Below are 12,689 nucleotides of genomic sequence, written 5' to 3'. Positions count from 1 at the left end.
AAAACGGAGCGCGCGAAACGCTCCTTGAAATAGAACGTGCTCGTAATGTGCCTAAATTATTTCTACTAAGAGAAAGATATTCTATACTCAGTTATGTTTATTAAATGTTTATTCGAAATTGTGTAAATTATATTTGTGGTAATTCAAAGAGCACTCGTAGCTAAGAATCGAATTTGTGGTCGCAATCTCGCACCTCGCCCAGCGATCGAGGGGAAACATTACATCACTGCCATCGCGTCGATCAGGGGAAAGCTTGTCTATTGAGCGTTTAAAGTATTATGGGACTCGTTTGAAATTATTAAAGTAATGTTGTGTGAGCGGGACGGCTCCGGCGGGCGAGGTGCGAGGGGACGACCGGACGCTAGCACAATAGGGCTGCCAGATTGTCAATAATAGTGTAACGTCAACGAGCGAGACCAACATAGTTGGTGCCCGCGTGCGGAGCGATAGCCGGAGGGAGCGGGGGGCGGGGGCAGCGGGGAGCGGGGGGCGGGGGGGGGCAGAGCGGGGAACGGGGGGCGTTAGTTTTCAGTTTTTTGTAAAAAGTCTTATCGTGAAAGCTGATGAAATGTGGTAAATAATTTAAAAAATTATCTGTACAGTTCTATTTGTATAGAAATAATAAATAACGATTAAATAAATTAAAACCATGTTGTGATTTCTTCTTAACGCTTAGTTTAAGTGCGCGGCCGCGACCCCTATTGGGGCCGCTCGTCGCATTTTTTATTTTATTTATTTATTTTTATTTTGGAAGAGATGACTGTTTACTTTGTAGAATAAACTGTAAGAAAGCATTGAATGGCGTGTTTGTTTATGTCGACTGATTTACAGGGTGTGTTCCTTACAAATTTGATCTGATTACTGAATCTAAGAGTTTAGGTAAATGGCAGAGCTAAACTGCTAAATGGCCCTTTAATAGATAATTCCTACACTAATAAGTCTTGAAAACTTCCTAACAACAAAATTTTATAAAACAGAAATAGGCAATTACCTTGTTTTATTAGACAAGTTGCACATAAGCATTCACAGTAATTAACTATTTATTAATATAAAGCATAAATAAATACTTGATGGTCAATAGAGAACAGTGGATCATTTAAAAATAAATATGATACATCTACATACTAAAAACAACTGGATCTATTTTAGAACAGAATATATTGCCAAAATGGAAAGAAAATATAATATGTAAATAAGAAATTTACACTAGGAACCATTGTTGTGTTAGAGCCTGGACCTAATCAGTTCAGTAACCTCTCTACATATTCTCTACATATTTTTTTCAAACCAATAACTTAGTTTACCTTAAAATAAGAATGATTTTGAACCGAATTATAAACTTTTCAGCTTTGATTCATCTATACATATTCCATCCAATTCGCACCTGCTGCATGAATTTTGAAAAAATGTATGAAAACAGCAAATTGGAGAGGCCTTTAATTTTCTGAATACAAGCCAAAACAGTGATTTCACACACAAACAAAATTCTTAATTTATCGAAACGGCTAAACCGATTTAGAAGCACTCCTTACTATATTTTTCCTCTTCAACTGTTAGCAGTTAACTAACTTGCTTGCAGCATTAACCTGACTGTTATTGTAGATGTAAAAAAAGGTTTTTATTACTTCAGAGCAAAAACTACTGAACAAATTTGGCTGAAATTTAACCAGATGGTTTTAGAATACAGTTTCCTGAATATACTTCTTTTCGAGGAACAACAATCGTCGGGCTGGAGCTAAACAATAAAGGAGAAGACGGGTAAGGGTTTATTTATTTACAAAAAATATGCTTAAAAATATTCTAAACCAGAGAAGAGTCAAATTCTGAAAATTGAATAAAAGAAAAAAAAATATTCACGTCAAGGCAAAAATTAATATTTTGAAATATTTGTTTTTCGGCGTTAACGCAAAGACTACTGAACAGATTTTTATAGAACATATCATAAAGCTATGCTATTAGGTACTCTTTTGCAAAATATAATTCCTACCTAATCGATTTTGAAGATTTGAATTTGTATAACGAAGTAGCGGGCACAGCACTTTTATAGACTAAGACTAATATTATAAAGTTGAGCTTTGCTTTTCTGTTTGAACGAACGAATACAAGGAACTCGAATTAAATAATACGTTGTTCTGGATACCTAGGTACCTACTTCAGTTATCGGGGTTGGCTATGAGCTTAAACATAAACTAACACCAATAGGAGCGAGCGGGAGGAGCAATGAAAAGTGTTGCTAAAATATTCCTTTTGAGTGCAGACGAAGTTGAGTGGATCAGATTTTATCGATAAAATTAATTTCTAGCTACGCATAACGCATGCAATGATCCAACAACTCAAACATTACACAAGGTGAAATTCAATTAAGAAAAGCAATGGAGTAAGCATTTAGTGCCTAGTGTATCCTCGACACGATAAACAATTCAGTACCTAATTTAAAAAAAATCTGTTCCTTACCACCCCACCTGTAAAATTTAAGGCTGGGTTGCACCATGTTACTTTAACAATAACAAAGATGTTAGGGAAAAATATAGGAGTTCTAAACTACTAACTACTAAACTAAACTACTAACTACTTAACTATAGTTAAAGTTAGTTATAACTAAAATAATATGGTAAGATAAATTTACACTGTTTTTTTTAATTATTTATTGTAGTTCGGTAGACTTATTGCCTGTTGCGAAGATGTCGTCACTGCAGAGAAGAACAGAATAATTAGGTAATGGAATCCGTAAACACATTGAAAGTCGAAATCGTCGGTCGAACGATGATTTTAACATGGAGACAGAAACTACATTATAATATGAACTGCTCTAGATAGAAGATTTTAATGTAATAAAAATGTTAATATTGAATTCTACTTTTATAATTGAAAGGCAATTTAAATCTTTGATTTAGAATCTGTGAAAGAAGAAACCTTAATAAATATTTATAAAAAAAATGTGTTTTTCATTTTAAACCCTATCTCTTTATCTAAGCTTACTATTAACTACTTATTTCCTCACGTCCCTCCATCCATCACTCTCTAAGCCCTTGATAAATTAAAAACCTAGCCGGGTATTTTGTATAATTTTAATGTTTGTATATACCTACTATTTAACGATAACAGTATACCTATATTATCCTAATCTAAGCAGACACAAATGCAACAAACCAAAAATCATTAAAATCCGTTCAGTCGTTTATAAGAGTCGTCGAGTTTTCAAAACTTCAAGCTTTTATGCATCATGATGCAATTCTCAATTTCACTGGTTGATATTGTTTATAAAAAGTAATTAGCTGTCTGTACAAGAACACTACTAACAATAGAGCGGCGAGATTTCTGAATCAACTAGGAATTGAATAATACTTAACAAGAATCTATCCATTACTAAACTGAAAACTCACATAGTGTACTAGAACTACCACAAAGCTACTGTAGAATTACATATGTAAGCAGTAAAGTTAGCGTTTTCCAACTTAAGTATAAAGGCCTAATAATTATAATTTTTGATTCATGTTATCGCTTGTGTGTTAGAAAATTCACTAATTAAAAAATTAAAAGGAAGCGTGAAGAATGTTCGCTTCATCACTAACTAGTTAAATGATATAAAACAAAGTCGTTAAGTATATATATTCACAAGAAGAAGGTTTTAGGACAATATTATTAGGTTTTATTATACAAAGCGGGCGGAAAGCTAGTATAATCTGCACACTATGAATCAAATAAAAGCCAATCCCATACAACAAAGGTCACATCCACACTTAAAACCACAAGTATATCAAATCATTTATTATAATCCCCATATTTATCAAAGGTTAGGATATCCACAAATAAAACCACAATAATTTAATAAATCATTTATTATCGTCTCTTCTTCCCGCCATGTTTGCCGTGTTTCCCCTTGATGCGTCGCCGCACCCCGGCCGCCTCCTCCGTGTCGTCGTCCGACTCGGCGCCGCGCTTCTTGCCTTTCGCGCCTTTTTTGTCTTCTAGTTCCTTCATTTCCTGTGAATTGGGATTTTTTTAGTTATTTATAAGTACGAGAAACACTATATAATTTAAAGTTATATTTATATTTATGAATGAAAAATATATTATAGTTATGGTTTTGAAGTGAAACTTCTTTAGGCGCGTTGAAAGTAAAATTTCAAGGTCGCATCATGGCAAAACCGTCACGTCATGAAGTACGGCGACAATGTTGGTATTTTTGACACGTGTGCTCGGTGCACACGCTCTTTTTAAATTATTACATGGAAATTACAGTTTTCAAACTTACAAAAGTATAGATACAAATTATTTTTAAACCGAAAATAAATAGAACCTAACTCATTTAGGTAAGAAGTATGGCAGAAAATGTTCAAATTTAAGTGTTTTTCTAAGTTTATAAGCAAAAAAACCACCTCATTCCTCACTATAACATAATACTCACAATCTTAGTAAGTCGCTGAGCTTCAGCCACTCGTTCCTGCAGCACCATCACTTCGCTCTCCTCAGTTTTGTACAGCGGCAACTGTTTGCCGATTAGTTGCTCGATACGTTGGTATAGCTCTACGTCATACTGTGGAAGTTGTAAGAGATATATGAATATGCATATTTGAATAAAATTTGAAGTAAAGGGAATATTTGGTATTATTTCGTCCTTAACAAATTGCGTGCGTTTTTCCAAAAATATGTAAAATTGAATATCGAAAACATGTTCAAATTGCGCAATTTTAAAAACAAAGTATTTTTCAAAGGCTCATCAGCTAGATGTAGTTATGTTAAAATTTCATTTGCGTAGTTAAAATAAATATGAAAACAAGATTTTATTTAGCGTACTGAAACACTCGATATTATAAAAATTAATGTGTTTATCGCGATGGATAGACGATAGCATTTTTTGAAGTGAAACTTCTCTAGGCGTCACGTCATAGACTAAGGTAACGAATTTGCTATATTTTATAATTGCCAAAGAAGTTTCACTTCTGACACGTGGGCTTGGCACACACGCTCTTTTTTTACTCTGATACATTTTTATACGTTTTTTTTCCTTAATCCTAACACGGGAAAGTATTATATTCATACAAACAGATAAACAAACACACAAACCTGGGAAACAAAAGTGATAGCCTTGCCCGCTCTCCCCGCTCGAGCGGTGCGTCCCACACGATGTATGTAGTCCTTACTGTGGAGGGGAATGTCTAGATTCACCACCACGTCTACGTGAGGGATGTCTAGACCTCTGCAATGTAAATATTGATTAGATTAGATTATTTCTAAAAGTTTAGACGAAAGCATAGAGTTACCATGTACTACGTACGTAAAGATGAATAAAGACTGAATTTAAAATTTTAAAATGGAGTTTTTTTTTCTACAAGATCCTATAAGAGCAGACTATATTTTATGTCTCTTGATATCAAACAAAAGAATGGCCAACGGCATAGTTAATAAATCTAAATAAAAAGAGTTTCCTTGTTGCACACACAAATAAACCAAAATAACTGGAAATAGTCGAATATAGTTAGGTACATAAAATGAATATTATTCTTGTTTAGAACGGATTAGTTTTGCAATTAATGAATTTATTGAAAAATAAAATCATGCTAAGATTACATCTTTTTAGTTAGGACGTCAAAATATTATATAGGTAATGTATTTCAAGGATAAATAAATACTTATCAGAAATCTAAACCAATATTATAAAGCTGAAGAGTTTGTTTGTTTGTTTGAACGCTCTAATCTCAGGAACTACTGGTCCTATTTGAAAAATTCTTTCGGTGTTAGATAGCCCATTTATCGAGGAAGGCTATACAATATACATATATCATTACGCTAAGACAAACAGGAGCGGAGCTACGCGGGTGAAACCGCGAAGTGCAGCTAGTTTTAAATAAAGTTTTTTAATTATTATCTAATTAACACGACCCTCGAATAGTCACTCACCTAGACGCTACATCAGTACAAATAAGCACAGATCGCGCTTTACTCTTGAACTTATTCAGCGCCGCCAATCGCTTCTGCTGCGACATCTGACCATGAAGCGGTACTGCAGCAACACCCAGCGCTCGGAGCAATAGTGCTGTGCGGAGTGCGTTGGCACATGTCGCTACGAACACTATGAACGAATTGCCGGCTAGCTCGTTCAAAATGTGCACTAGGTATACGTCCTGAAAGAAAAGGAGGCGATAGTTGACTAGGACATAGCACTTCTTATCAAAGAGAATGACTTGATTTTGGATACAGTTAGCGTGGCAAAATCCAGCGCATGGGCACATTGTTACGAACACTATGAAAGAGTTGCCCGATAGTTCGTTCAAAATAATGACGACCTGAGGGCAAGAGTACAAAACATATTTACTTGCTACAGTAACCCAATTATAACAAGATATTTTTTCCATAAATCAATAAATTCACCTATATTTTCAACTTTTTGCCAAAGAACCCTAAACAAAGACGACGTTAGGCTTTAGAGGGAGCCTTTTAATTATAAGGTCGCGATGACAGCTGAGAATACATTTTTTCAACCAATAAACAGAATATTTAATGCTTATTTGCTATTCCTCTGATATTTTGAAGGTAGTAATTAGTTTTCGTTTTAGAATTAACCCATTATATTTCTCATTATCCTCCCAACCATCTTATAAATAAGTTCATTTATTTTGTGAAAATCCTTAATATGGCATCAAAAAATGACTTCGACGATTCTTTTAAAATGACCAGATTTGCGCTGCTCGTTTCGGGAATAGACGTATACGAAAAATCTGATAGAAGATGGTTAAAGTTATTCTCGTATTTATTTCATATCAATTTAGTGTGGCTATATACAGACGTAGTAGGGGAGCTATTCTGGCTTGTAGAAGGGATCAGAGTAGGAAAGAGTTTCGAACAATTGTCGATAATAGCCCCCTGCACTACCATTTGCTTATTGGCCACGGCTAGAAGTTCCCCGCTGTATTTGAACAGGGATTCCATTTTGAATATATTCAATAAACTCCGACAGTTACACCCTGGTACTAAAAATGACGATAATACACCAGTTGATGGCACTGACAAAGCAAATGAACCTTACAGTGAGATCGAAAACAAAATAAAGGTCTCTACGACGGATATTCTGAACAAATTGACTACTTTCATGAGCATATCCAACCTCATAGTCATCATTGCGTTTTGTTTCCTTCCCCTTTTTTCGATGTGGGTTGAATATAATCAAACTGGAGTACTGAAATTGAAGCTACCCTTTCTGGTGAAGTACTTTTTCGATCCCTTCACGAAGACGCGTTGGCCTTTGATTTATATTCATCAGATTTGGTCTAGTAAGTATTGCATTTGGTAACTTGTCATGTTCCATTAAAAGTTTTGTTAACAGTTTCATATACGCATTTTGTACACGTAGCTTATCCATGAAAATAGTAAATGCTGGGATTTAGACAACAGAATTTAGAAAAAAAATGGACGTAGTTCAATAAATAAAAAATAAAATATCCTTTATTGAATTATTATGTACATTAATGGACGACTAAGATCCGTTAGGCAAAAATAAAAATACAAGAGTTACATTACATTACACAGTTATTGAAATAACACAAAAAAGTATCAATTTAGAAGTTATTTAAATATTAACGCAGAAGCCGGGCATAAAATGCCAAGATGCTGCTACCAAAATTCGTTAAAGCATTTATAATCGAGTTACTAGAAGTAAAAAGAATATTCCTAAATCTAGCAACGCGATGCCTGATCAATGCATCGAGAACCGGCACGCGGGCTTCCGCGAACATGCTAGACGCGCTACACCAACGCGGTAGTTTGAATAAAATTCGGAACGAATCATTGTATTGTATTGTACCCTAAAAATTCGATAATTTTCTTTTTTATACCTTGTCCACAGTTGTGGAGTATATAGAGCGGTGCAATAAGCTTTGAATAGTAATATTTTTGCATTTCTTTCGCACTTATTAAACTTTCTTCCGATCATGTTCGCGCGCGCAGCCAGAGAACGCCTCTCTCTGTCTATATCGAGGTCATCTGTCAGATCATACGAAACTATATGTCCCAGGTAGCGGAAAGAATTAACAAATTTGAGCGGCTGGTTATACAGGTAAACAGGCAAATGGATATCCTTAGAGGTTGCGCCAAAAAGCATAGCAACCGATTTATCTACGTTATAGACAAGGTGATGCCTTTCAGCATAATTTTCACAGATGGTGAGGAGCTTACGGAGCGCGCCGACCGAGGGGCTCAGCAAGACCATGTCGTCAGCATAGCTGAGGTTATTCATACAAATACCATCGATGTAGCAGCCGACACCGGTCTTGCTGAGCTCCTCGATCAGCTGATTAACATACATTAAGTCCAGATGTCCAGAGTTAACACCTACTTCGAATTTAGCCTACTTAACTTATAATGAGTTAATTCTTTAGAATAGATTCAAGGTTTCTACTTTCTACTCATATTTCTTTTTCCTTCTAGCATTCATCGTCTGCTTCAACATCTTCGGCGCAGACACCACATTCCATGCGTTTTGCTTGTATTTGAGGATGCATTTCGAAATTCTTTGTCATCGATTCGAGGGAGTGGTAACTCCTTGTGCACGGGAAACGAAGATGGGTATACGAAAGTTGGTACAACGTCATCAACAGTTGATACAGTAAGTATGCAATTACTCCTGTGTTCTTCTAAGATAGTACATAGCACATACTATTTGACTAGTTCTAATTTTTTGGAGTTTTAACCCAATTCTAAGGCATTTAAAAAAGTCATGGGTTTTTGGGTTGGTTGTATATTTTTTGGCCTATTTAATAGCGTTTGCTTTAATGTTTTTAGCTTGAGAGAAACTGTTCTTTGAATGACCTTATTTCAATGTTATTATTTCATTATCGTATTTTTGTTACAGATTAGTTGAAGAAATCGAGGCATTATATTCTAAATCTACATTATTCAATATCGTCGTGAGCTCTGTGTTGATATGCCTCAGCGTGTTTAATATTACGGTATAAGTTTTATATATTGTATTTTAGGATAGTTCCTAAGCAGTCCTTAGTCCCTTTCTAGTACAAATATTTTTACCGGCTAAGTTCGAATTCTAAGAGTACTAATATAGTAATTAATCACATTATTTTTTTTGTCAAAGTTTTCTACAATCGTTTTTAGTCGACTTTCAAACACAAAAGGGGGACATTTTGTATGTACATGATGTCAGTATTTTACGTAACTATATTTTTGAAAATTCCAGTTCATCGATGATTTCGGCGCCGTTTTCTCGTTCTCAAGTTTCCTAGTGATGAGTCTGTATCAGATATTCATGTCGTGTTACTTTGGCGATATGATTGTTACTTCGGTAAGTTAAACCAAGTTTTTTATAGTAATTACCTATTACTGTATATTTGGCATGGGTATTGTTTTAGATATTTTTTGTGCAATCCCTACCTAGTTACTAATATTATAAATGCGAAAGTAACTTTGTCTGTCTGTCGGTCTGTTACGCTTTCCCGCTTAAACCTCTCAACCGATTTTGATGAGATTTGGCACAGACAATCTTTAGACCCTGAGAAAGAACATAGGCTACCTTATATTGCGAAATACGTACCACGGGCGAAGCCGGGGCGGACCGCTAGTAGGTCATAAATTCTTAAAAGTATTATAATTTCATACAATTCTTCAGGGTTGGTATCACTATTTTTTATAACGTTTTATTTATTTATGTTCCTGTTACTGTTAGAATGTTCCTCTTTATATTAGTAACAGACTGTTTCAGAGCCTTCAAGTACATGCTGCATTATACAGGTGTAAATGGTACGACGCGGAGCCATCGATTAAAAGAACCATTCTCATAATCATGCTGAGGCGAGTTTTTCTTTAATTTTTCGTTTTTTTTTTACCAGAATTTGATGAGCATTACATTTTCTATATGTATTGAACAAATTTATAACACATTGAAACGTTTTTTAAATTGTTCCATGTGTATGCTGCATACAAACTAAAAAATGCTTTGTAATATTGGAATAAATAAATATGTTTTATTCAGATCACAGAAGCCTTGTTCGGTGACGGCGGCAAAATTCGCGACTTTAAATATCTCAGCCTTTACAACGGTATAATACTCATCATTTTTTATGCATAATTTTTGATGATTCTTTTTTTCGGAAAATTTATCAATATTTTATTTCCATTTCAGATACTGAGCCGATCATGGTCGTACTTTGCATTATTGAGTACAATGTACAAGTAATTCTCAGGCATCACACCATTGCCCTAGAATAAAATTATTTAGAAAACCAGCACATAGAACGTAGAAGAATTATTTTCAAAAGTTTCACTGAAGGCAATATGTATGTTATTTAAATTGATAAAATGTGTATTGTGATAAATAAATATTAGTATGAAATTATTGTTTATTATTTTATACCTACTAACTGTGTGTGTCTTTGCTAACATGGATTTTTATGATTTTTTCAATCTATTTTGATAAAATGATATTAAGTATATCAATGTAAAAATCAGTTTAGCCCCTAAAAAGGCAAAAGTTGTGATATAGCTAATATTTTTATTGTTATTTATTATAAACAATAAACAACAATAAATAGACGCAAACGGTACCTCTATTCCAAAACCAATAATTTCAATCATGAACAATATTTCGATCTATATCTCATCCATTTTGACTGACCGGTTGGCTTGGTTGGTAGTGGCCCTGCCTTCCAAGTCAGAGGTTGTGGGTTCGATTCCCACCCGGGGCAAATATTTGTGTGATGAACATAGATGTTTGCTCTGTGTCTGGGTGTTAATTATCTAAATAATTATTTATTTAAAATTATATACATATATTATATTATTGCATGTTTATCAGCCATCTGGTTTCCATAACACAAGCGAAAAGCTTAGTATGGGATCAGATTGTGCCGTGTGTGAAAATTGTCCTGAAATATTTATTTATTTATCAACTTACCTTATATTTAACCGGTATGAACACATAGTACTGCTGCAGTTTTTCCACCGTCTGGTACTTAGTGGAGACTTCGATCTTGACTGGATCCTGTAGCGAGGCCCTCTGTAACTTCTGCACTTTCTTCGTCATGGTAGCGGAGAAGAGATACGTGCGTCTCTCGCGCGGTATCACGCGAAGTATCTTATCCACTTCTACTTCGAAATCCATGTTGAGGATGCGGTCCGCTTCGTCCATTACCTGGTTGAGTAGATTCAGAAAATGAAGTTGAAAATTTTTGAACATGAGGCAGGATTCAAATTGCCGTTAAAAGTTAAAAGTTTTTGCTCTCTAAAGACGAAGCGTAACCACTTGGTTACACATTATCGCAGGAAGTGTATTTGAATGCCACAATATGATCTTTCATTTTTATGCAATAGAAAAAGCAACATTTTACTGGTTTTTAATTTATTAATCCTAAGTACGAGTAAATAGCTATTCATTCCTATTTTTCTGCATATATATTCTGATTTAGAAAATTGATTGGATATCATTGATTGGACAAGGTACAATCTTACAATTCCTGCTATAGAGTAATTAAAGGGTTTTCAGTAATTTAAACAACTTTTAACAAACCACTATTCTATAAAATGCTTTATTTTCTATTACACTATACTTACAAGATACTTCAAAGCCTTGAGGTTAAATCCCTTAGTGTTCTCCAAGTGGTCAACCAATCGGCCAGGTGTTGCGATAATTATGTGCGGCTTCTTTGAAAGTGTTAGTGCTTGTGCTACCATATCCATTCCTCCCACTATTACTGCACATTTTACACCTATACTTGCACCTAAAAGTTAATTGTAAGTAGTAATATTAACTAGTAGGATATTAACTTTATAAGTGGGACGGAAAGTTGCTTAATCCGTCAGTCCTCGGATCACAGACACAATAGAAAATCTATTGTGTCTCGGTCCGATCGGGCCGCTCGGTGGTCAATGGGTTAAAATAAGATGTTGTGTTCATCAATAAGTTCTATGAGCCTGCTTATGTACGTCAAAATTTTATCATGTTGGTAATTATGAAGGCTATTATAAAAATATTGCGCTTATTAATGAATAAAAATAAAATTGCATTTCAACTTACCAAGTGCTTCAAATTGTTCTGAAATCTGGAATGCTAATTCTCTAGTAGGTGTTAGAATTAAGGCAAAATATCTCTGTGGACTTTCTAGTAATGCTTGTAAAATCGGGAGCGCAAACGCTCCGGTTTTTCCTGACCCTGTTTCTGCTAAACCAATAATGTCTTTCCCTTGTAAAGCTACCGGGATGGCTTCCTTTTGGATTTTTGAAGGCTTCTTCCATTTTAATTCTAAACACGCCTCGCATAGAACGTCGACTAATCCCTGAAAAATATAAACACCATGTTAAACATTGATAGGTTATGTCTGTAAACTAGTATCGTATTCTGTTTAGAACGTTGAAATACATTATGTATTACTTAAATTAAGATTGAGAGTTTAAGATTTTATTGTTATTATTCATAAAAGTACGATTTTATACCAAATGATCATGAAATTACCAAATCTTTAAATGTTCCACTATCTTCTTCTACTTCCTCAGTTTTTTCTTCTATTTGATCTTCGGCCTCGGAATGCTGACTTTCATTCTCACTGTTTTCTGTTTCTTCAGACATTGGTAGGCAGAAAAGGTTTTAAATTAATTTAGGAATTAATCGGTTTGAAACGCAACACACCATACAAGCACCATACACATGGTTTTGACAATGACAATAATTGACAACTATGATTGACAAC

The 12,689-nt window shown here is 34.6% G+C and overlaps 2 protein-coding genes across 2 annotated transcripts; one reads left to right on the top strand and one right to left on the bottom strand.

Moving 5' to 3' along the window:
* Positions 1-3,807: 3,807 nt before the first annotated feature.
* Positions 3,808-12,568, bottom strand: pths (probable ATP-dependent RNA helicase DDX47). The gene is made up of 8 exons (XM_090108645.1): positions 12,455-12,568; positions 12,020-12,278; positions 11,557-11,723; positions 10,901-11,137; positions 5,902-6,125; positions 5,068-5,200; positions 4,409-4,537; positions 3,808-3,984 (listed from the first exon to the last, which is right to left on the bottom strand). The coding sequence occupies exons 1-8, from the start codon at positions 12,566-12,568 to the stop codon at positions 3,841-3,843; spliced, it is 1,407 nt and encodes a 468-aa protein (XP_089964771.1). The 3' UTR covers positions 3,808-3,840.
* On the top strand, positions 6,626-10,244 carry LOC149903634 (odorant receptor 67c-like). The gene is made up of 7 exons (XM_090108444.1): positions 6,626-7,271; positions 8,425-8,602; positions 8,849-8,945; positions 9,188-9,292; positions 9,710-9,798; positions 9,980-10,046; positions 10,130-10,244. Exons 1-7 carry the CDS (start codon positions 6,635-6,637, stop codon positions 10,181-10,183), a joined length of 1,227 nt encoding a protein of 408 aa, XP_089964570.1. The 5' UTR covers positions 6,626-6,634; the 3' UTR covers positions 10,184-10,244.
* Positions 12,569-12,689: the final 121 nt, after the last annotated feature.

Source organism: Colias eurytheme, chromosome 13, assembly GCF_061535395.1.
Source record: "Colias eurytheme isolate Ceu_HAF_F1 chromosome 13, ilColEury1 Martin Lab GWU primary, whole genome shotgun sequence".
NCBI lineage: Eukaryota > Metazoa > Arthropoda > Insecta > Lepidoptera > Pieridae > Colias > Colias eurytheme.
This window is presented reverse-complemented; position numbering and strand designations above follow the sequence as displayed.